Genomic DNA, 24,781 nt, shown 5'->3' on the forward strand with positions numbered 1-24,781 from the left:
CCTCTTTAGGTATTAGAAGAGTGTGTTTTAAGCAACAAGGTGAACTCCACAGTGTTCTCTTGGTGAGAATGCAGCCCTGCGTCAGCGTGTCCCTGACAGTTGTCCTTTTATCCCCTATACCAGCCCCGTTCATTCTCACGCATGTTGGTAAGCTGTGGCCTGTTCATGTGCTCTTCACAAGCATTTAATTGAATAAACATATTTACAGCAATATACAAATGATACCTGTGCTGCCAAACAGTGTATTTGATATCAAGTTATGCTTTTTAGATAAATTTCAATAACGTTCATACTAAGTGGTTTTATAGACCATTACTTTTGGCCAATTTGTGAGCTATCATACTAACGTGTTCTCAGATGAATTGCCTTCATTATCTTACTAATACAATTAATGTATCTTCTCATGGTTACCTCGTCCTGCACTTTGTTTCTGCAAGAGGTGTAACGGAATTAAATACACAGAAACGGCTTTTACGTAGAAACCTAATGGGCTTTCCAGAGCCCTGGGTATGTTTTCTCAGAAACCATAATATCTTTCAGCGTATTTTTCTTGGCTTCTTATGTAGGAAGTGTTCACCCCTAGCTAATCAGGAGGGCATAAACCAGTGTAATTCCTTGCTGAGGTGGGATGTTGCTGCGGGTGAAGGGCACTTCACGGCTCACCCTCTGCCAGCTTCTGGGCTGCAGCACAAGCTAGGGCAGAGCTGGACCAGCAGAAGAGGAAGGGGCTAATTGGGGTAGAAGGATAATCAGTGATTTCACAGGACTTAGTGGGAAGCATCAGAGGGAGGGCGAGGAGGAGGAGGTGGCCGTCCTCCACCTTCCTGCATTCAGCTCTGCAGGGGTTTCCACAGCTGCAGGAGCTGGGACCCTCCATCGACACCTTCAAGCTTTTTGATTTAAATCAGTCAGAAATGTTGTGTATGCTAGCATGGATCAGTCTATTCCTATTCTCTTTTCAAGCTTTCAGCTTTTTGAGTTCTCTCTCTTCAGTGTGGGTGTAAGTGGAAGGCTGAATGCAGGTGAGGTGAAAAAATCCCACATTGCACCTTGCGAAGTTGTATTTCAGCGTTTGACGGCACGTAGGCTTTGCAGGGCAAAGGTCTGCTTTCAGCAGTGTAGTGAGTACTTCAGCTATTGATTCATGTCCGTGGTGTGAAAGCTTATGGCGTGGCTTGGGGTCAGCCTGCCATGGAGGTGCCTGGAAGTGAAGTCAGGTGATGGGGCTTGGAGCAGCCTGGTCTAGTGGAAGGTGTCCCTGCCTGTGGCAGGAGGTTGGAACTGGAGGAGCTTCAAGGTCCCTTCCAAGCCAACCCAGAATGTGATTCTGTGATGATGGTCTGACTTCTTCATATCCTTTTGGGCCAAGCTTCTTGACTGCCTGCCTGAGAGGTTTTATTCTTCAATGGGAAACAAGCAGCCAGGACTGTGATGTTTCTGCATGTTTAACTGTTAGTGTTGGAGTGCTGGTATGAAATGGTTGGTTGTTGGTATGTGTCCTCAACATTGCTTGTAACCAAAATTAGTGCCTTGCCTCCTGTTTATAAACAATGGGACATTGTGCTTTGCTGGCAGCTCAGGGACATCTGGTGCTGTCAGAGCAATCTGTCTGTGGGGTTCCTGTGCAGGCGATGTCCTGACCAGAGCAAGGTTTAAAGACACTGGCTTTATATAGCTGATAAAAGCTTTAATACAACTTCAGCAGTAGGTGCTTAGAAGGGGTGGAAGGAGACTTTGGAAATGTAGTTCTCTTCCTGGGGTTTTTAAAAATAAAAAGTTACAACGTGGGTTTAGTCTAATCTGGAATTTTGAGGGTAACCAAAAGCAGGAAGATCTGGAATCTATTAAGTCTGAAGTGGTATGAACTGGTTTTATGCACCCGCGTACTTTAAATCCATTTTTAAACTGAGATGATGGTTCTGGTTGTTCCTTTGTGCAGTACAGCATCACAGTGTTACGCTAATGGTGGTTGTGGTGGTAGTTCATCATTTTTAATTCTTTTAATGCTTTCAAAAGCAGAGCTATTTTAGTAGTTTCACAACTTTTCCCGTAATCATATTTGCTGTTCCATTGGGATGTTGATATAAAACTGTAACGGGCAGGAACAGCTCAGTGACAGCTTTTAACAGATCTCTTCATGCAAATTTGCTTTTTCCTCCTATGTAAATGTTAAGGGGAAGTGTAATAGATACGTGAGCTGCTAAATATGAACCAACTGGATTTTCTGGCTTTATAAGGCTTATATTCATGATTTTATCTTTGTACTTCCAAAGGTGAATTGGATGTAGGAGGAGTGAATTAAGTTAGAACCTGGCTCCTGGTTTGACAAAGCATTTGGGGCAGTGCTTGATGGTGGAGCTGAGAACAGTGGCAGTTTAATGGTACTGTTGAAGTTGAGGTGTTCCCTTCTGCTCCCCCAAGACCTTGGGCTGCGTATCCCAGCTGGACTGAGGCCACAGGACGTCCTCTTGGAGGGAGGCAGCAGGAATTTGGAAGGGATTGCTTCCTTAACCTCCAGCTGCATGGGTAATGTGCCCCTGATACGTGTGAGGCCCTTCCCCGTTGGTTGGGGACCACTGAGGAGCAGACTGTCTTGTCATTGCCCATCTCATCACTGCTCTAATAAAATAGTGTGGCTTCTCAATAGGTTTTGGTGAGTTTTTACTTGGCCTTGTTTTTATTTTCTAAACAAAACATGGTTATGTCTGTATATGGTCATACCAGGCAGCTTTTTAAACTATTGCCAGCTGAACCAAACCTGGTATTTCCAGAGACAGTATAACCTTAACTTATACCAAATGGATGTGTTGTGTGTTTAATAGCCTCCACTTCAACTCATTTTAAAATATTTTACAGCATTATTAATAATAATAAAGTTGTATTCATGTAGCTCTCTTCTTTTCCTAGAAATGACTGCTGTTACTGCAGGCAACGTTAACTTCAAATGGGACCCCAAAAGCTTGGAGATAAGAACACTGGCAGTTGAAAGACTACTTGAGCCTCTTGTTACACAGGTAGGAAAAAAAGGGGGCAAAACCTGTATTATTTTGGTTAAGTAACGTTCAAAGCCTAAATTCTAGAAGTAAAACCACTACAAATCTAAAGGTGGAGAAAAGTGTGCAAGTAATTTTTGTACAGTTTTGTGGTGATGGGGTTACTGGGTGAGTGTAGAAAGACTGTGCTGCTTCACCACCCAATAAGACATGGTATTTTGATTCAAAGTGCAGAAATGCATGTTAGTAACTAAACCTGTGTTTTGGGTGGTGTGCTGCACTGCTTATTTGTTGAGTCTTTAAAAAGCTGGGCTTGTTCAGCCTGGAGGAGAGAAGGCTCAGGGGAGACCTTATAAGCCTTTGTTACAGTTTCAGTATATCTTGTAAAAGGTATGCTTTCTTTAAATTTCTGCCTACATGTTATGCTGGTTTTGTGAATAAAAGCTTATTTCTGTATTGTGTATAATGTTGAGTGACATGCACTGAGGAATGAGGGGAAGGTAGAGTAAGTCTTGTAAATGTAAGCTGTGAAGGTTCTTGGAAAGGATTTTCTTGGAGGCCTCGAAGAGAAGTTGCACTGGAGATGGTTATCTCATCGTTTTTAGCATTGTTTTCCTGAAATATGAAAGTTTTAAACTGACAGTGAACTGGACACAGCTCCTGCTGAGCACAGACTGCAACCATCAAATTCTGCTTCCAGTGTTAACATCCCTTTAATCACCAAGCTGCTCTCTATACCTGCTGTTTGCTTCCTCTAGATACTGAGATGTGCTGTCGGATGATCTACTACATAGCTTTCTAGCCTGAGGTACTGGTGGAGTCTTTCCTTAAGAGAAATTGTCCCAGTTTCACAAAGTTAACTGAGCAAACATGTTTATAGGACCTCTTTGTCCATGTTCAGTGTCTGGGACTTATTCCTCAAGTAGCACAACAGGCAGTCCCAAATTTTGAGAACGATGTGACAGGCAAAAGAGAAGAAGATAGAGTAAATTGCCTTGCTGTAACTTGTTCTTTATTTGTACTGCATGATTAGCTGAGACTACCCAATAGAAATGCTCCCCATTAACTGACAGTGATATTCCCAGCTGATTGCTTTCCCTCTCTGAATCACCCTCCTGAGAAGATGGATTCAGCTCTGAGGACCTTTATGTGAGCAGTCCTTGGGCTATATTATTAGTGTTGTAATTTAATGTCCCTCTGAAGTACCTTTGAATGCATTTTTCCTAGATTCAACACAAAAGGGAGGGGGGGATGCAAATGGAAAAGTGCCATGGATTCTGTGACATCAGTCTGAAGAGGATGGATCCTGATCCCTAAGGGAGCTAAGGGTGTACCTGCTGGTCATTGGCCACTGGAGACCAGCTCCTAGCAGTGTTTTAGTCTAAGACATAGAACTTGGAAATAATATCTGCAGGAGGATTGGGAGAGTTCCATTTTGGTTGTTTTAGGAAAGTAATGAGCTCTAGGAAGTCCTTCACTCTGCATTTTGTCCATTGGCTGTAGTATTGTTTTGGACTGGAAGGATACTGTGGTGCTAGATTTCTGTAGATAATGGCTTAAACCTTGTTTGGGGTCTTTTTTTTCACCTGGAAAGCTATCCCAAACTGATTATCCCAGCTTAGTCTCTCTTTATGTGGTGCCAAATAGCTCTGGCCTGTTGGTGAGATTGCTGTTGGTCAAAAATACAAATAGCTGTCAATTCTTCAAATGAAGTTTTTGGGTCTGCTGCTGTTAAGAAAAATCTGTAAGCAGTTTAGCTGAATTTATAGTGCTCATCTGAGGAATGAAGGAGCGTAGTAATGTGGAAATGCTTGTTTGGGTTTAACCTTTGGAGCTGGCAGTGCTGCAGGTAAAAATACATGTGGTTTTGCTGTCAAATTGAGGAACTTCCAATTTGTTCTTTTTGGTTTTGTTTTTTCCCTTCCATCTGTGTCTTTAGGTAACAACACTGGTTAACACCAGCAACAAGGGCCCCTCTAATAAAAAGCGAGGGCGTTCTAAAAAGGCCCATGTTCTGGCTGCTTCAGTTGAACAAGCAACAGAGAATTTCCTGGAGAAAGGAGATAAAATTGCAAAAGAGAGCCAGTTCCTTAAAGAGGAGCTGGTAGCAGCTGTGGAAGATGTTCGTAAGCAAGGTAAGAGTTACATACCTGGTACCTTGTAAAGCTGTGGATTTCTCGTTTGCCTTTTGCTGTTATTTCTGATGACTCTGTACCTCTGTGCTTATGTAGATTCTTGGCTTGTCTTGCTGTCTTCCTTGAGGAATAATATGAACTGGAAAATTGGGTGTCAAAGAGATTGAGAAGAGAAGCAGAAGGGCTAATTCTTTAAAGAGCATTTAAAACTTAGTTTAGGCTAAAAAGTAAACTCCCCCCCCATTTCTGTAAATGTTCTGGAACTACATCTCAAATATATCAATAACTTCTTCAATATTTGCATGCATACAAACAGCATTGTAGGAGGAAGAGCTCAGTGTTGACTTGACAGAGCCTGGTGTCTCCAATATGCAAAATGCAAACAGCAACAAACAGAACGCGAGGACCTTGACTAAATATTCCAGCTTCCTCCCCCACATCATCTAGTGTTGATTTTTATAATTTTCTTTTTTACTTTCTTGGAGAAGACCTGCAAGAAAAGCCGATGGAGCTGGCTTACTCTGAAATACACACTAGTAAATATTGTTGCTCATAAATCATCTATCATTCTTCCAGGCATGAGCTTTTTCTATGCTTCAGTGAAACTCAGTCAACTGGTATTAATGGTGACGGCTGCTTCTGCAAGGAAAGGAAAGCTCATTAGCATTAATTACTTGTTCATAGCTGAAGCTGCAGAGTGATGAAGTATTACTTGAAAATGGTTCTAAGTTTTGGATGAGCCTGGTTGACAGACCAAAGAAAGATCAGCATAATAAGGCTACAGTATAAGGGGCTAATTGAGTTGGCTTAATTGAACAACAACCACCAACACCAAAGAAACCAAAGCTTTGTCTTGAAGCCTTTAATTCTTGGTCTTTGCTGGCTGCTCAGAATCGAGTCAGAGCTCAGATGAGCTCCTTCAAATGGGTCTTGTAATAGTAGTAAGTGAGGGAGCTGTACTCAGCCCTCAGGATTGAGCTCTGTTTAACTGAGTTTGTAGTTGCATTTACAGTGAGAAGCTGGTAGGAAGGGGAGCCTGTAATACAAAAACCTTCAAGATGACCCTTTCACTTGCTTTTTGACCCCACCTTTGGCGTCAGTCTACATGTAGTCTCAAACCTCCCTATTCTGTTGAGCTTGTGACAGAGGAGGTGGAGTTCATAGCTGAGTGGTGCAGGAGTGGAATAACCTTCCACCTTAATGTCATTTTACTTTTTCCTCCCTTTGTACTGTTTGCAGTTTGCATGAGATCTCGTGCATAGAGAGGATAGCCAGACCTGCTTTCTGAAGCTGGGTGCATGAGGATTAGACTTAAAGGGTTGCCTGAGCAAAACTGGTGCCACAATTGGCTGTGGGATGGAGTCACAGCATGCTGGGCTGCTGGGGCAGTACGACCAGGGCTGTGCCTTGTCACGGTGTTAGTGTCTGGTCAGGTTTAGCATAGCAACTCTTTGTGAGGAAATTAAAAAGCAAGCCAACCTTTGAGGAAATTAGAAGCAAATGGTGACAAATGAGGTACAACAGAGGGAATTCTGCCTGCCTCCAATGCCTGGGGAGGATTGCAGCTCTCCTACTGCTAATAAAAGCAAAGAGCTACAGAATCTCAAGGTACATGTTTGTATATAGTCTGTGCACTTCAGACGTGCTTCCAGGATTGTGGTAGACCACTTGAATCCGTGAACGGCAGATATGAGGGTAGTGTAGTACAAAACCTGTGTATGTGCTTAGTGAAACTTGCAGGTGTTGGTGCCGTTATCCCCCTTTAGCCATGGAGGCAAAAGCAGAGGAAAGAACCTGGGTGTCATGGTCAGCAGCAGGGTGATGGTGAACTGGCAGCATCTGTGTCTGACAGCAGCAGTGGGATTGTAGATGTACAGCACCATTTATCTTCAGCAGAAGACAGGAGAACAGAATTAATAATGCCTCTATTTAGGCCAGGGAGCGGTTTAGTTACCATAATAAAAAAAGATGAATGAATGCAGGCAGGGGTTATGAAGATGATTAGGACAATAGATAACTTGTCCCATCAGAGGAAATTAAAGTGGTTTTTTTTTTTTTAGCCTAGCAAGAAGATGATGGAGAGGGTGCATGACTTCAGTGAGTACACTTGTTCCTAAAACCCCATTTGTTGGGGGTAAAAACAAAGAAGGGGAAAGAGTTATTTAGAATGAATGATAGCACTGCTACATACTAAATCAGTGTAAGTGGATCTTCAAAGTCGTCTTGATTTTTTTTACACTGGAAGAATAAATTACAACTTGCTTTAAATATTAAACAAGTTCATAAAATATCCTGTAGTAAGGTTCCTGGCCCTTTAAAGCTTTGGACTTTTGACTTCTTTTAAAGCAGTGAAACTTCTTACAGTTTTGAACAGAATAGTGGACACACAAAACCCAAAGTGTTTTTCAGAGTAGATCCTGCTGTGGTTATAGAGGAGGCTTAGCACTTGGAAAAAGGCTGGTGGGAATGTTTTGGGTTTCAGCATCCTGATGGTGTTTGTTACATTAATTTCTGCCATTGGAATTTTGTTAGGTGGTAAAAGGGGCAATATTGGTCTTGCCTAGTCTTACTTTCCCTGTTGAATGTTCTTTGTAGGGTTTTACTTTGTTATGAAGCATGAAGTTCACTGTACGTTGAAATGGTTGGCTCTTCTGGTGCTGTTGAGAGGCGCTTTGGGACTGAACCAGTTTCTTACCTGGGTGCTTGACGCCAAAACAGTTTGCAGACTCTGGGGTCAAGAGGGAGATTTCTTTCAGGTCAGGCTGACCAGGCTGTTCCTGTTTTCCTGCAGTACCGGTGCCTGTAGTTTTATCTGCATGCTAGTGTAAGGATCCAGGCTATTAGCTATGCTCTTACTGTTGTGTTTCTGCCTATGGTAATTTTACATGAAAGACCAAAAATTACAGCTTAAAATTAAAAAGCTTAAGCCTGTGCTTAGGGTTTGCAGTAAGCGAATGTCTGAATGCTCTTGTGAATCCTGTGGACTTTGATCATGTTTCACAGTTGCAAATGTGGGGGAGTGAACCTCCTGATGCAGTGTGGTGTCTTTGCACCCTGTGTTTGAAGGCAGCTTTCTCCAGAATTGAGCAGTGAGGCAAATTCTGAAAGCATAAAATGTTTTTTCAACTGTCCTTCACATAAAATGCATGGCTTAAAGAGTTCCAAGAACACGGGGAGGCCAGTTGCAGAATAACTTGACCTTAAAGACTGAATTCTGTTGTAACCATCAAGCTTGATTTCATGGAAGGGAGCAAAGAGTTCTGAGTTGTTTTCCTGCAAGAAAAATGTCTTAGGAGTGTACCACTTGTATCAGAAATAATTCTCTAGTCAAAGGCTTGAGATCTTTGAAAAGCCATAAGCTAAGGGAGCTCTTGAGAAAGCTCTTGGCAAACTGTAGGAGTGTTGTAGGCAGTATATGGATTTATTTGAAGACAAGATTAAGAAATTCACAAACCTTTTTTTGCCATAAGTATCAACTCCAATGTTGATACAGCAAAAGGAGTTGCTGGGCTTGTCCTTTATTGTAGAAAGCAAAAGCAGCTTATTGTGACACATGATAGACATTGAAGGTGGTATTAGTGGTAAGATAGAACTTCAGTGTCCAGAATAGTAGGGTCTTGAAATTCTGATTTCGTGCTTGCCTTTGTTTGGTGGGGAGTAGCAGGTAAAACTGCATCCTGATGATTGTATTCTAATGCTGCCAGCAAAGCAGCCTGGAGATGAGCTTTGAACTGGTAGGTGCTGAGGGGGTACAAGTGATGGATCACATCAAAGTGATGCCACTTGCACAGGTTGTGAAAACAAGCTGTGGCTGCCCCATCCGTGGCAGCATTCAAGGCCAGGTTGCATGGGGCTTGGAGCAAACTGGTCTGGTGGAAGGTGTCCTTGTCTGTGGCAGGGGGTTGGAACTGGATGAGCTTTAAGGCCTGTTCCAGTGCAAACCACTCTGTGATTGTATGATTTGTTCTATGTGAGGACACAAAGTTCTGGCTCGGGAAGAAAAACATCAGTGCCTGTGGGTGTCCTAGGCCTTGCCTTGCCTGTCTTCCCTGCTACTTCCCTGTTGGGGTTGGTACAAAGCAAGCCCTCTCTGACATGGTCAGTGTGTACTGTGCTGCTGAGGAGGATTAATAGTGCTGCCTGAAAGTGCTGTCAGACCCTGTGGGCATGGTGGGAATGAGACTAGAAAATGGTAATTTTCTTTTCATGGACTAAAATCTTACCATTTCTGAAATGGGCTTTGTTCCATTAGATTTAATTGAATTCTTAGTGCTTTATTGACAAGATCATAGAGTGGCTACCATTGCCTCTTCTTTTCTCAACTCTGTTTTATTATCTTTCCTTTATAATATCTGGTAGAAATCTAAGGTTATATTGGAAAAACAGATTCCTCATAAGAATTTGTACCAGCTGTATAATCAGTCTCATAGTCTGACTCTTCTGCAGTCTGTTTTCTTTTAACTCTTGAAATCCTGCTTTCAAACTTGCATTTTACCTCTGGTTCACATTTGACAATGAGAAGATGATGGTTGATCCAGTCTGAACTGCTAATGTGTGCACTTAACTCAGTAAGAATGCACTTACACTTAGGGCAGAGTTCCCTTTGATTCTAGCTAAAATAACTGCCCCACGTTGCTTTTTTTTTGTTGTAAAAGAAGCCTGAAACAAGCTTTCTTTTAATTTGCAGGAAAAAATATATATGCAACAACTTTAAATATAATCTTCCTTTAATTCTGGGAAGCTGGTTATCTTTTTGACACCCTGACAAGCTGTTTGAAACTTACTCAATCTTTTCAAGGCTGTCCTTAAAATAAAAAGCGTTTTATTTCAGGACTGGCTTGTAAGGTTGCAATTTCAGAGATGGGTAGAGGATAATTTTGGGGCTTAACCTTGTTAGCAATTTCTGAGATTTGGAGGAAGCGGGTGGCCACCTCCCTAAATTGTTTTAAATAGGAAATAAATGAAAATAACATTCTTCTCTTTTGGGAGTTGGAAATGTGGGGAATTTGACATAGGAGTAAATAAGGGAGGAAATATTTATAGTGAATTTTGGTTCTGGCACATATCCTTAAAGCCTGACATTGTTAATAGATTTCATACTGTGGCCATGACATAAGTTTCACTATTATTATCCTCTTCCAGAAGGAATAAAGAAAGGGTCATGTCAGCTGTGTAGGGGGTTTAGAATCTCATGGCTGGTTGCAGTTTTTCAGCATTGGAGACGTGTCGTCTTTCACCCATCTGGAAATCTGAGGCTCTCAACACTTGTTAAAATAGAGTTGTGTTCCTCCAAGTTGGGTAAGGGATAGCTTTGGATTGATAGTCATAGCTGGAATGTGGTTGGACAGAAGCTCTTTTCATCTGTCACACTACTGAAGCAGCATATTTTTTATCTGAAAATGTTATATGCCACCCTTCATATTATTTAAGATGATGGAAGGGTGTTACATAGGAGGGAGCATGTGAACAAAATTGAGTATCTTGGTGTAGTTGCTTGGGCAGGCTGGCAGCTGTGTTTGGGCTGTATTTAGCTGCGAAGGTGGAGAGCCTTTGGGCTGCTAGAAACTCTTGCAGGGCAAAAGATTAATTGTTGATGGTAAGTATGGGCATGGTTAACCCCAGGCTCTCCAGTTGTAGGTATTGTTGAGTAGTTAAAATGGTAGATTAAAAAGTCATTAAAATTGAAGCACTTCCCATACTGGGGATATGCTGCACTGGCTGCAGGCTGCGGGCAGGATGATGCCGCTGCTCATCTTGAGGTTTTGGTGCAAATCAAACCCCATTTTGTGTACTGGGCTCCATGGGTGGCATTGTCAGCTTTCACTTGTGAAGGACTACTTCAGGTTCTTCTCTTCTTGAGATGTGCTATTTCTGTTGTGGTGGTTGGCCGTATGTATGCTTTTTCATACAGGCTTGGGAAGCCCCTGACACAGCAGTAGGTTCTAGTGCTGTTCACCTGCTTTCAGGTAATTTCCAGCTGTCCCCAAATCTTTGGCCTTGGGTACCTAGCATTTTCTAAACTAAATCCTAACTGTTTACCAAATGTTTCTGAAATGCAGAGAGATTCAAGAATAATAATGTGGATTCCAAAACTTGCTGCTGTGTAGGAACTGTGGTATTGGAAGCAAAGTGCTGCCCTAGAAAGGAGGGGGAGAAAGCCAAAATTTACTCCTGACTATGTGCAGACATTACTTTTATGCTTTCTGAATGCCTTCTGGAGGAATTTCTGTAGCTGTGTAAAATGGCCTTTGCTTTTTATCGTTAACCGATTGCATTGTTACCATCTGAAACCCAAATTCTTTCTTCCTGCACCAGATGCAGAGCCACAGGCTATGAAACGCTGAAGCGTTTTACTCAGCGGTGCCTTGCTTTGAATGCAGACCCAGGGCACATCCAGCCAGGTCATTGCTCCGAGTTGTTTACAGTCCCATGAGCTGCGGCGTTTCCTTGGGTGGTTACAGTACTTTCTGCTGCTTTCTGCTTAACTCCTACACGCACACAACTCGGAGCTTTTGTGTAAGCTTTGAGAGCATTGTAGTTTGTGAAAGAGCTGCAGTCCTACATGTAGTAGCAAAGGCATGGCTGGATTTGCCTCTCCAGAGGATTCTGGCGTGTTAAAACACCTTTACAGTCCAAAATAAGAACCAAAATGTTATTTGCCAACACTTCCTCCTTGCGCAAGCCCCTCTTTCCTGATACCATGTACTAACCATACTTGGAGGTAGCTACATGCAGTCGTAATTGCTGGCTGTATTTAAGCAACCGCTTTTTTCTCAAGACTTGGAATGCTTGCCCAGGAATCCTTACAGCCCCTTTCACATCACACAGTGTTTCTGAAGTGAGACCTTCTCCTCCCCTTGCACAGGTGACCTGATGAAGAGCGCTTCGGGGGAGTTTGCTGATGACCCCTGCTCCTCTGTCAAACGCGGGAACATGGTCCGGGCGGCGCGCGCCCTCCTCTCCGCCGTCACCCGCCTGCTGATTTTGGCTGACATGGCAGATGTCTACAAGCTGCTTGTTCAACTGAAAGTAGTAAGTGTAGTTCTTCTGCTGTGAGCCACTTTGCCATGCTGGATATGCCAGGCGTGCTCTGTCAAGTGGCTTTGTTTCATGATGTGTGCTGACCCTGGTGTGTGCCCTGTCAGTGGGTCACTTCTGGAGCAGGGAGGTTTTTAGGGCTTTTCCTTTGAGCAAAACGTGTACAGTGGATGTTTGTCACATGTTTTTATTCTCATTGTCAGTAGCTTTTGACATTGTGTTGTACTTTATTCTGAACTTTTAGCACTGTGGTCTGCAACTGCAGAGGATAAGCAGCACTTTCCATCTTAAAGCAATAAATCGGCTTTCTTATAACCAGTACTCCCGTGGAGCTAGTAGGGATGAGTAGCTTCAGTAGACTAAATGTGAATGTGAAATATTTGAGGATATCTTCCCACAAGCAAGAGAGTGGGTGGGTGGTTTGTTCAGAATTTGCAATGAAATGAGATCTGATACTGGGCCTGCTTGGGTGGCAGTGCTTTGAAGGGAATGCTCGTCATGCCCTCTGATGACCACTGCCACAGCTCTGTGAGGGCCCTGGGCTCCTTCACACTCTCTCAAATGCATGTACTTGGCTGCCTCTGGTAGCCAGGTAGCTGGTGGCTCTGAAGTAGAAGCTAAGCCTTCAGTGATATCAGCCTTTGAAGTATCTCCCTCTCCGAAAATTAAAGGGGGCAGAGGAAGATGGCTTTCTGTCTATGAAGTACATTCTGAATTACTTCCTGACCTGTGGACTGTATTACTTGGACAAAATATATTAATATATTTTCTTTTAGGTGGAAGAAGGTATACTGAAACTAAGAAATGCTGGCACAGAGCAGGATTTGGGTATCCAGTACAAAGCCCTCAAACCAGAGGTGGACAAGCTTAACATAATGGCAGCCAAAAGACAACAGGTATAGTGATGGTAGCTCTTTCTTCTAGATGTTATTTCTTTTTCAAAATTAGAAAGTAAGGCAGCCTTGCTGCTCTTGGACAGTACCCATTGCTGCTGATACTTCTACTTGCTGAGTATTTTGTGTTTAATGAGTTTCAGCTTGCCTGGTAAGCAGAAGGTCTGTTCAGCTGTAGTGTACTGCTTCTGATGGAATTTGTTCTGGTAGCATTTGTTTATGCTAATGCTGTAGTACCTTAATAAGATGCTGCTTCTTAAGGCTTGCACTTCCCATTTTGAAGCAGTGCAGGGATGAGTAAGGAAAGAATAGAGATGTGGCTCAATGCCTTGTGCTATCACTACTGGACCATGCTGTCTTTGTGGTTTGCACAGATAGACTGAACATGTTCATTTAAACAGGGAGCAAAAGTCATGGCTGAGCACAGAATTACAGCTCTTTCCAAGAGGAGGGCGAGTGCTGGTGCTGGTTAGTCTTGCACTGAAACACCCGTTTGAGAAGGGATTTTAAAATCATGTGTTGTGTGTGGTGTGTGTGTTCTGTGTTTGGATAACTTGTGCTTAACCTTAAATGGCATGTAAAATTTGTTTTGTTCAACAGCACTGTTTTGACTCATTCTTGTGTAGGTAAGTTCTCAAAAGCAAGCAGAGATGTGGGCAGTCCATTTATCACAAACAGCATAATTCTTGTAGAACATTTGTTTGTTTGCTCTGCCGATATGTGCAAACCAAAACTGCTTATGCACCTCTGACACTGCTTGGGGGATTTTTTGCACAGATTCATCTCTGCAAATAAACTGGGTACAGTCTGAAATGGATGGCCAGTTGGTTACGTATCTGAAATCTGATTGCGGGAAATGCGAGTAGGATTGGGATGGCAATGCAATAAATGTTCTTAAATTGCTCTGTGATGGATCGTTCCACACTGTGGGAAGTGGTTGTATTAAATCTGTAAGCCTGCTTGCAGTGCCCTCCCTGCCTGGTGTGTGTCTTGTAGAGGTCACATGTTACCCATTCATTCTGAAGTGCTGTCAGATTATTTTCCCTTTTCTCAGTAAGACAGTCCTCTTTTTCATCACCTCTTCATTAGGTTTAAGAGGTAAAATTATGATACTTCTAAAACCCCTGTTCATTCTTCCTTTTATAAACTTACTGCTCGTGCTGAACTTGGGAGCTTTATCTAATCATAGGGCTTCTGTTCCAAAGTGGAGGTGATGGTGCTTTAGAGGATTGCAGCAGTGAGTGTTTGGTCTGGACTTGCTCACTGATCTTAAATAAGAGGTAATTACAGTCACTGGATTAATTTTGTCTCATTGGAGATGAACAAGAAGTTGAATGAGATGATATACTTGTTCTAAAATGAAGTACCCAGGTCTCTTGAGGAGAGTAAACTCCATCTTCTAGGTGTGATTAAAGAAAACATTCTGTTTGTGAGTCTTTCAGTTTAATTTAAAGATTGTCTTGCTGCTTACATGCAAGACTGCAGACGAAGCCTCTTGTTCATTTGATAGTTAAAAATTCGTTTGGTTCTTAAATTACCTAAAAACATAAGTTGCTCTGTTTTGAGGATTTAGGTTTCTTTGTGACACTTTAGATATCATGAAAACTGGAAGAAGTGGGGAGAAAACGTGGGCTTGCAACTTGTATCCTGCTTTACAGGTGTTACCAGTTTTCCAAATGCTGGTCCTCAGAGGTGTAGAGGAACAAAAATCCAACCTCAGATTTTGAATTGCGGAGTTGGGAAGGGCCCACTTTGGGTTTTCTCTTTATGAAGCTGTTGTTTTTTGAAATTAGTTGAGCCCTTAAGAATAAGGATACTCAGTCAGAAGGTGTTAGATTTGAGAGTACTAAGCAAAGAACCTGCCTGTCTTTTGAAGATGTGGGGAGAGAGTGTATGGATGTTAAATGTGAATGATCTCATGTTTTTTTTTTTTTTTTTCCCCTATAATTTTCCTGATAGGAATTGAAAGATGTGGGTCACCGTGATCAGATGGCAGCAGCCAGAGGAATCCTGCAAAAGAACGTTCCCATTCTTTACACAGCATCCCAGGCCTGTCTGCAGCACCCGGATGTAGCTGCTTACAAAGCTAACAGGGACTTGATCTACAAACAGCTTCAGCAGGCGGTCACGGGCATCTCCAATGCAGCCCAAGCCACTGCATCAGATGATGCTGCCCAGCAGCAGGGTGGAGGTGGAGAACTGGCTTATGCTCTCAACAATTTCGATGTAAGTTTTAAACCCTTTATGACGTAAAAAAAAAGTAACTCCATCTCTTCATTCACCTGATTTACTAGCAACAGCTTCCTTTTATTTCTATTGCCTGAGAAATCATTTTCTACTGAACTACAGCAAGTCTCAGGTAAAGTAGGCTCTTATTTTTTAAAAAGCCTTTTTCCAAACTAGGATTGATGAAATATAGAAAGTTATATATGTGGTTCTTAGTGATTGAAGGCTGTCAAGTTAAACTAGCTCTGAAGCAGCAGTTAGCCTACTGCTGCATTAGATGTAAGCCCTTAGTTTATTTGAAATTGATTATTTCATAATATATTTATGTAATGTATTCTTCTGCGTGACAGAAATGATTTATTAAAGGTGAATAATGTATTTGAAACTTCCCAAGCTAGCTATTGAGAAGAACATGAAGTGGGAAGTTTAATATGGTTGGGAATGGAGTCATTTCAGTGATGTGTTGTACTGATCTGTCATGTTCTTTATCTTGCATTCCGTGAGTTACTGAGGATAGCCATGCATTTTTACTGAGAATGCTTTCCTTTTGAAGCCAGTGTTCTGTGTCTACCACTGATTCAGCCTCTGAATTTCAAACATCTTGGCAGTAACTTGCCTCTAAAACTTTATTTGATATTGCAAAGCCATCACTCAAAAGATGTTTAATACTTTTGGCTTTTGCCAGATATTTCTCACCTTTTTGCTCGTACCATTCCTGTTTCTGCCCTCTGTTATTTCCCCTGCCATGTTTCTTTTACTAGGACAAAGTACTATTTGAGTTATCCCTGTGCCCAGTGTGACGCCTTCTGTGTGATCTCTTGGGTAACGTGGGGATGTCAGGGTTGTCTTGATCTTTGTGATGATAATTTCAGTTTTAATTCTGCTCTTCTTGAATTCCAGTGGTTCAGCTACGTAAGCCTTAAAGAGCATGCCTCAGGTTAGCACCTAAGGAATCAAAGGCTTGAGCAGTATCTGTGGGAGGGGAAGGCAAGTCCTGTAATAGCAACAGTTTTAAGGACTGACTTCATTACGTAGAATTGAATCATAGAATCACAGAATGGTCTGGGTGTGAAAGGCCCTTAAAGCTCATCCAGCTCCAACCCCTGCCATGGGCAGGGACACCTTCCACTAGAGCAGCTTGCTCCAAGCCCCTGTGTCCAACCTGGCCTTGAGCACTGCCAGGGATGGAGCAGCCACAGCTTCTCTGGGCACCCTGTGCCAGCGCCTCAGCACCCTCACAGGGAAGAGCTTCTGCCTAAGAGCTCATCTCAGTCTCTCCTCGGGCAGGTTAAAGCCATTCCCCTTGTCCTGTTCCTACAGGCCCTTGTCCAAAGCCTCTCTCCAGGTTTCCTGCAGCCCCTTTAGGCACTGGAAGACTATTACAAGGTTCATGGATTATCTTATCTACCTCAAACTATTTAATGTGCTTTCTTTTATATGGCCTTGTATCACTCTGTGAAATATGAGATTGACAAAACAAATGTGTCCAGGTTCTTGGCAGACACTATCCCTTCGCTTAATTTCCTGCTAACTTCTGAGTATTGTTACACTCTGGTAATAAGAGGCTTTGCACGCACATGTCTCCAAAAACTCCAGTGTTTGTACCGTGATGGTAAAATATTAAATGGCTACTAAAAGATAATCGTCATCTCTGTCTTTTATAGCACAGTTCTGGAGTTGTAGCATACTATTGTTGTATGATCTACATAGCTAAAAGTTTCAGGAACAGTGGGGACTGTGTTAGAGAACACATGCCATATTCTAATTCTTCTGCAAAGGCTATGTGGTTACGCTCTAGGGAGACGAAATGGGCTGGCTGGTGGGAGAAGTAGTGGTTGTGATGTTGCTGTTGAAGTTTGCTGGCATACAAACTGGTTGTGATAATCCCATGTAAAAAATATAGTGATTCTTCCCCCTACTGTGCTTTGGGGAGACCCCCCTGCAGCCCTGCATCCAGCTCTGGGGCAACAGCACAACAGGGATGTGGAGCTGTTGGAGCGAGTCCAAAGGAGGCCATGGAGCTGCTGCGAGGGCTGGAGCAGCTCTGCTCTGGAGCAGCTCTGCTCTGGAGCCAGGCTGAGAGAGCCGGGCTGGTTCAGCCTGGAGAAGGGAAGGCTCCTTAAGGGGAGACCTTAGAGCAGCTCCAGTGCCTAAAGGGAGCCAACCCAAACCAGTCTAGGATTCTATGAAAAAACTTTTGGGGCTTCTTTTATAAAGAATTAGCAACATCCTCCCCTTCCCAGCCTTGTAGCAGAAATAAAACCAAAGCTTGAAATGGCCACGTAATTTTTCCTTAAGTTGCAAACCTGTTGAAATGAATCTTGTGCAAGTCCTCACGAGGTGATAAATACCACACTGCTGCTTCCTGGTGAGCTTCCATGCGTGGTGGTATGTGCACCTTGAAAAGCAGATTATGTCAGTACTGCTGTTCCAGCCTTAAGTCTCTCAGTATGAGCTATGCTTACTAATACTGTCAAGATAAACCTGTGATAATTTTCTACCATGACAAAATTGATTTCTGTGCTGTTTGAAACATTCGTGTTGATGTTTCACTTTGAAAATGTTTGAGAACACTGTTGTATTTACCTGAAGAGATTAAAAACTTAATCAACTAGGACAGCAGAGCACTGTACATAGGGCTAATTTTGGATGTTTATTTTCCTTGGGTTTATGTTCATGATCGGATAGTTATATCTGACAACTTAACTAGTGAAGGCATGTCTGCACTGACATGTAGTTAAGAAGAGTTCTGTACTTTGAACCTTATTTGTGCTGGCACATTTGATTTTGCCATTCATGTAACGAGGCTTCCCGTGGCCAAGTTTTGTTCAGTTGTCAAAGCAGCACAAGAAATGACTAGCAATGTAATCTGCTGGGGAACCTTTTAGTCATTCTATAAAACTACTCATGAAAATCATCCTCAGTGCCAAAATTGTGTGGTTTTTGCCTTTAAAGCCTGATGGGTTGTAAATGTTGTTTGTCTGGATGACTTACCAGTAACTTCCTGCTTGGTCTGGTTACCAATTCCTATATTTCTTGATTTTCCTAGAAACAAATTATTGTGGATCCATCGACCTTCAGCGAAGAGCGTTTTAGGCCTTCCCTGGAAGAGCGCCTGGAGAGCATCATTAGCGGAGCAGCCCTGATGGCTGATTCATCCTGCACACGTGATGACCGAAGGGAACGTATAGTTGCCGAGTGTAATGCAGTGCGACAGGCCTTGCAGGATCTGCTTTCAGAATACATGGGGAACGTGAGTATCTCCTGGTCTGTTTGTATAGTTTGTGCGCTTCTCTAAAACATGGAATCAAAGCTGTGTGGATCAAAGCTTGTTTTTTCTGTTCCCAAACAGAATTTGAACAGTAGTCCTGAAAGATTTGTCAAGACTTAAGTTCAGACATACTTAAATCATCAATGATCTTTATCTTCAAATGGATCTCTAATTTTCCAAGCAACTATTAATAGTATAAAGTGTTAGCCCTTTGGCACTGTTCTTATTTTATGACTGTTAATATTGGTTTGTATAGAAATTCAGTAGAATTAGTCTGGTTTTCCATCTCAGTTTACATAAGGTGACTTGGCATGTGGAAGTGGCACTTCATTTCTGGTGAAGCTTGGAAAGTTGAATTGCCTCATCTTTTTAGCTAAAGGCATGGATTCTCAGAATCAAGTTAATTACTGTTGCTAGTCAGTTTCAGTAGAGGTGATGTATGATGCTAAATATTTAGCAAGAATTCCTGAGAACAGTTTGGTACAAATATTGGACTGAGCAGTTATTTTCCAGCATTTAGGCATTTTATGTGCACATAGTGTTTGAAACCTGAGAATGTTTCTATGGTTGGAGTGTTATGTCATACAGATGAGCTTCTGCATTTGAGGGCATCGTGATAAAATGCTGGACATTCCTTTCTCCAATGCCTTGTTTGTTCACATCCTGGTGGGTTTTAATCTGAACAGCTCTTGCTGTGTGAGAGATGAGGCTGGGGTATTGTAAGATTTAGGCTGTCTATACTATAAGAGTATTTAAGTTGACTTCAGAAATGAAGTTGCAGAAATAGCAACAACTTCAGTGAATTATGTGACTTATAGCACTGTAGCAAGTGAAATTGGCTGAAGAAATGTTAATGGCATGAGGCGAAGTCTTCTTTATGCTTTTGAGCATGTGTGAGGTGAAACTTACTTCAGAGATACCTGGTTTAGACAGTAGAGTTTATTGAACGTTTCTGTGTTGTGCAGCTTATCTTCAAATCTTTTGATGAAAACTACTTCAGCGTAGAGTAAAACAGATCTGAGGGCTGCTGTGTGCGGACTGGGGTGGTACAATTTGGAGAACAGATGCCATGTGTGGTAGAGAGGAAGTAAAACAACGATTTCTGTTTACCAAAGACAAGGGCAAAGTAATTGAACAAAGCTGAAAGCCAAGTCTTATATAGCCTGCGGGCTGAGTTAGGTACTTCATGTAGTCTGTCTTAATTGCTTGTGAAAGTAGCTTGTGCTCAGCATTGACATTATATAGAACTTAAGACTGCAGCTGGGAAGCATGACATTGTGCTATTTAAAATTCCTTTCAGAGCAGGGTGTTTTATTAGTATATGATGCATCTGTAATAATCCCTCAAACAAATGTGCTGCTGGATTGGATGAAGCCCTGTTTGCATGATTCAGAGCAAAACATCCACCACATGCTAATTAAAAATGTGGAAGAGGTAAATGCTTGGTCTTGCACGTAGGAGTTGGTGGCATTTCTCTCATTGCAGGTTGGTTGATACCTGTGTAAAACTGCAAAGTGTTGACTTCTTACTGCAGAAATTCCTATCCTCCTCCTCAACTGTGTACCGTTGTCTCTGATAGGCAAGTGGAAGTAATCACACTGAGATGGAAAGAATGTGTTCCCTCTGTTATCTCTTTTAACACATTGTGAAATTAGTGGAGCATGCTGAATTTTTTAAAGTCACTGCTATGTTATGATTGTAGACAGTGTAGTTGGGGAAATGAGATTAGAAATTCAGTGAAATGGAGTGGAAAAAGCAATTGATAAATTATGGTGGAAATGTGGGTTGGTGTGTAAAAATCCATACTGTAACCCCCTCAACGATTAAGCTGAAGAATGACTAATAGTTGGGAATCTACACAGTGAAATAGGTTTGATACAACTACAGAAAGAGTGGGGATGTGCTGGTTTACAGTAGTGGTAGAGGAAATGTCACATCATGTATATGTATGATATACCCACAGCTATATGGTACCCAGCCATCTCTTGCTCTGCTTTTCTCCAGTCTTCCCTTTGAAGAAGGAAATGAATCAGGCATTAAATCTTTTAATTGCACAGCACTTGCAGTGCATCATAAATCCTCTCCAAGTGCTAGAATGAGAGGTATTTATTGGCCAAGTGTAAAAATTCAGAGAGAAGACTGAGTGAGGAATACGTTGGTTGAAGCACAGGAATGTCTTGAGGCAGATTCCCTTTTAGTTTTAAATGCCTTCTGTTTTAGTGACTTCCTCTGGCTTTTGGGTTTTCTTTCAGATCTCTGGCAATAAAGAGGCTGTTTCCTGGGTACTTTGTACTCAAAGTTGAGTGGTTTGGAGTCGTAGTTTAACTGGCTCTTTGGGCCTGTCCCAAGGGCCTGTGAGTCTGCAGGCTACCATGTGTAGCAGCAGTTCCTATCTGAATAACAGTTTTCAGTAATCAAATTGTAGGATCTCTTGACCCCTATTGGTGTGATGTCATTAAGAATGAGCAGCAGTAGGCCCCTCCTGGCCAGCTCCCCCCAGTTTCTGTACTGGGCATGACATGCTGTGGTATGGAATACCTCTTTGGCTAGTTTGGGTCAGGTTTCCTGTCTCTGCTTCCTCCTGGCTTCCCGTGCCCCTTCTCACTGGCAAATCATGAGATTGAAAAGTCCTTGATCAGGGTAATTGCTGCTGAGCAACAATTATACCATTGGTGTGTTATCAGCATTATTCCCAGGCTAAAGCCATGCCACAACACTGCTACTAGGGAGAAGATTAACTCTATGCCAGCTGAAACCAGGACACTTGGGAATGAAGCCTGTAATTATGCCCCTAAAAGAAGGACAAGCTTTGCTTGCTCAGTAATTTGTTATGGCACTTGTTTCCCCCTTTTTTTAGGCAGGAGTGCATTTTATTTCCCCTTCCACTTAGCATACTTGTCTTGCTATTGTCAAGAGTAGTCCAGCTTGGTCAAGCTAAATTTTGTATGTCAGTGCCATTGTTGTGTCTTGGTAGTAGTCAGTAGTGGATCCTACAACAGGACAGTAACAAGGGAAGTCTGTAGTTTTACTTACTTAGAGTATACCCCAAGCTCTAGCAGTCTGTGCCTCAGGTACTTCCAGAGCTAGCATTGCTGACTGCACCTAACGGCTCTTGTTGGGCTTTACACCAGTGAGTCTGTAGTTTCTTTCTGAGCCCTTATAAACCTACAGCATCCATAATGTTCATTAGCAGGGAGTTCTCCTTTCTAAACAGGTACTGAGTGAAGAAACATCTCCTTTTGTTTAGAAGCAAAACAGTGTTCTGCCTGTACTGTTAGATATGTTCAAAGCCAGGTTAGGCAGAGCCTTGGGTGACATGTTCTAGTGGGAGGCATCCCTGCCCATGGCAGGGGGTTGGAACTAGATAATCTTGCCAAACCATTCGATGATTAGATGTTTCCTCTACTTAACCTAGGAAGAGACCCTGAGTGGTTACTCCTGCTCTTTCATATACTACTGACATTGTTTCAGAGCCATATCATGGAGAACCTTACTTATCTTCTCCAGAATGAAGTGTCCTAGTTTTATTAGGTGCTTGCTGTAAAGAAGATACTCAGCACCTCCTCAGCTTTGGCTGTTCCCTCATTATCAAACAGCTTGGCAGGTGAGGATGGGATTTGTGCAGTGAGTTAGGACTCAGTGTCTGTGCTTATCTGTGTTTCACAGAAATATGCATCATTGACTTCAGCCTAGTCTTGTGGACCGGGTGCTAGTTAGTATCTGCTGTGGTAGTGGCTGTCTCCTTGTTTAGAATACATGAAGAATCCAGCTTATGTGGTCCAAGAAGGTTCTGAGACAGAAATCACACTACATGTGGTGGCAGTGACTGGGATGTGGGCTTTAACAGTGTGCTTCTGATTCAAGCCAAAATGCTGGTGTAGGCACATTCTGTGATCTCCTCCTGCCCTTTGTCTGGGTCTTCAGATTCCCTTGGAAATCTGGGTACCAAATCTGCATCTGCCTTTCAGGATTCACAGAGTGTCGTGGCATCTTTTGGTTTTGTTCTTCAGTCCTGTGTTAAGGACGCCTAATGCTTGGTTTGCTCTCTGACAGCTGCTGAGCACTGAGGTGGTATCTTGAAATGGCTATTGTCAGGATTTAGCTTCTGTATGGTAGAAGTCTGTATCTGTGAATGTTACGTGAGATGGTCCTTCTCTTGTGTACCACTTAACTACTATGTCCACTGAACTTCATCTGCCATTTTATTACCCAGCCTCTTGGCTTATAAACCATGTTCCTTAAAATGCCAGCTGTTCACCCCTTAATTGTAGCATCTGATTCTTTAGCTTCTTCCCCTTATCTTCCCCTTCACCTGGGGAGAGCTGGTTCTCATTGTGGCTTTTGCTCATTTCTCACGATTCCAACAGAAAACAGTTTTCCTTTTTAAACTTGCATTGCAGATCCCTCCTGGATTGAAATAGCAAACACAAATGTCTGTATGCATTTGGTTTTCATTACTTGGAATAAGCTCGATTCTTTTCTGCTAGTGCTGAATGGCAGAGCAAGAGTAGGAAGGCTTAAAAAAATTCATAATTGATTCTGACTAGTGCTGTAGAAGCAGAGTAGTCCAAGGTCTTGGATCTGGAATGCAGTAAATTCACCACATCAGTTGTAGCTGTAACATAACTAATGGATGGCAAGGTCCAGATCTGTTTCCACTAAGCATTCTTGGTGTGTGTTTGACTAACTAAGTTGAAAAGAAAAAAATCGAAGTGTGTTTGAGTTTAGTTGGATATTGATGCCAGACTTAGGCAGGGGAAGAGGACAGAACAAAGCATCTGCTTGAATAATGTCCCAGATTAGTACTACAGTGACAAAGGAGTTAGTAAGAGAGCTAGGATCCTGAGTGCAGCACTGTAACACAATACAGCAGAAGCAGACTGTGGTGTCTAATTCCATAGTTTTCTGTGGGTAGACATTGACCAGTTGCAGTTTGCTCCAAATAAAGTCTGAAACAGAGTACTTCTTTGGCATTGCTACCAGTTTACTCAGATGTTGTCTTTGCACTGGCAGCTGGTGCAGTCCCTCTTCCAGCATAGAAAGCAGGTATGATTTCTGTCAGTATCTCTGCTTGTCTGTCCTGAACTAGTCAACTCTGCCTCAAATTTATACATGTAGTTTTCTCTTCAGTTATGTTATCTAAACTACTTCAAGTGAATGCATGGAAAAACAACAGTGGCCTGATAGAGCTGAAATGTTTCTGCATTTATGGGAAACTGTAGAATGGAGAGGTAAAAAAAACGTGTCTGCAGACACAAAAATCCACAAACTTTAAGTCATGACAAGGTGTGTGCTCTGTGCTGTACCTCTCCATGGGTGTTATTAGCACAGAACTTGGGCAGCTTGGCTTGATTTTTAGCTGCTTTGTTAAATATGGCAAATGTAGGCGATAGTGGGTTTTGAGGTCAGGGTTCTGGAGTTGGGGTTTTCAGGTTAGGAAGTGCTGGCCATCCACTGGGAACTTAAGCAGAAGTTTCCACTCTTCTCTGCATTGAACTTACAGAAGACATCATTTATCCCACTGACATGGCAAGACTGGAAATAAAAACTTCTTTAAGCTTTTGACAGCCCATTTTTTATTACTTGATGCAGGTGCCCTGAGGGATGGGGGCAGTTGGGCTTCTCTCCATAAGCAGTGTTCCAGAGCTACTCACAGCACTGATTAGAGGTGTCCATGCACAGAGATGAGCAGAGAGTTCTCATTTTAAGTCTCTTCTGTCCCCCATCAATTTCTAATGCGTACAGCTGCCCTTTCATGCACACACCACATGTACTAGCATAAACTTGGTCACAAATTCTAGTTTGGCTTGTGGGGAATGTGGACGCGGAGCCCCATTGTGTACCACATGGTCTTGTACAATAAAATCCCTTGTTACTACATTTGGAAACGATAAATCATGTTACATAAAGTAGCTTGACAGGTCCTATTTCAATGGGAATTTTAATGCTTTCATATTAACATTCTGACTGTGTCCTTGACTGTCTGGATTGCATTAGAGGTGCTTGGCAGCAAATGGAGAAAACCCACTGGGGGCTGGTTTCAGAGCAGGCGTTCCAGGCACACATTACTTAGCTGATTTCCTTGCTTTTTTCCCTGTTTTTATCTTCTGCTTGGCCTTGAGTGGTTGAGTACCAGGGCTGGGTCTGTTTAGGGGTGATGGCTGTATTTCTTGTAATGTTAGACTTTAATCTAATTTACAGTAGTATAGCACAGTTGAAGGTGAG

At 42.4% G+C, this 24,781-nt stretch overlaps 2 protein-coding genes across 3 annotated transcripts in view; one reads left to right on the top strand and one right to left on the bottom strand.

Annotated features, from left to right (window-relative positions):
* Positions 1–24,781, bottom strand: part of HSPA9 (heat shock protein family A (Hsp70) member 9) — a 330,220-nt gene that overhangs the window by 170,259 nt on the left and 135,180 nt on the right. The window lies entirely within an intron of this gene.
* Positions 1–24,781, top strand: part of CTNNA1 (catenin alpha 1) — a 122,459-nt gene that overhangs the window by 13,950 nt on the left and 83,728 nt on the right. For both annotated transcript variants that reach the window (XM_065690217.1, XM_065690216.1), the window contains exons 2-7: positions 2,908–3,014; positions 4,933–5,128; positions 11,994–12,160; positions 12,943–13,062; positions 15,019–15,285; positions 18,335–18,538. In XM_065690217.1, the coding sequence (XP_065546289.1) occupies positions 2,910–3,014; positions 4,933–5,128; positions 11,994–12,160; positions 12,943–13,062; positions 15,019–15,285; positions 18,335–18,538 (1,059 nt within the window). In that variant the 5' untranslated portion in view covers positions 2,908–2,909. The remainder of the gene's footprint in view (positions 1–2,907; positions 3,015–4,932; positions 5,129–11,993; positions 12,161–12,942; positions 13,063–15,018; positions 15,286–18,334; positions 18,539–24,781) is intronic.

This window comes from Lathamus discolor, chromosome 10 (assembly GCF_037157495.1).
Source record: "Lathamus discolor isolate bLatDis1 chromosome 10, bLatDis1.hap1, whole genome shotgun sequence".
Taxonomy (NCBI): domain Eukaryota; kingdom Metazoa; phylum Chordata; class Aves; order Psittaciformes; family Psittacidae; genus Lathamus; species Lathamus discolor.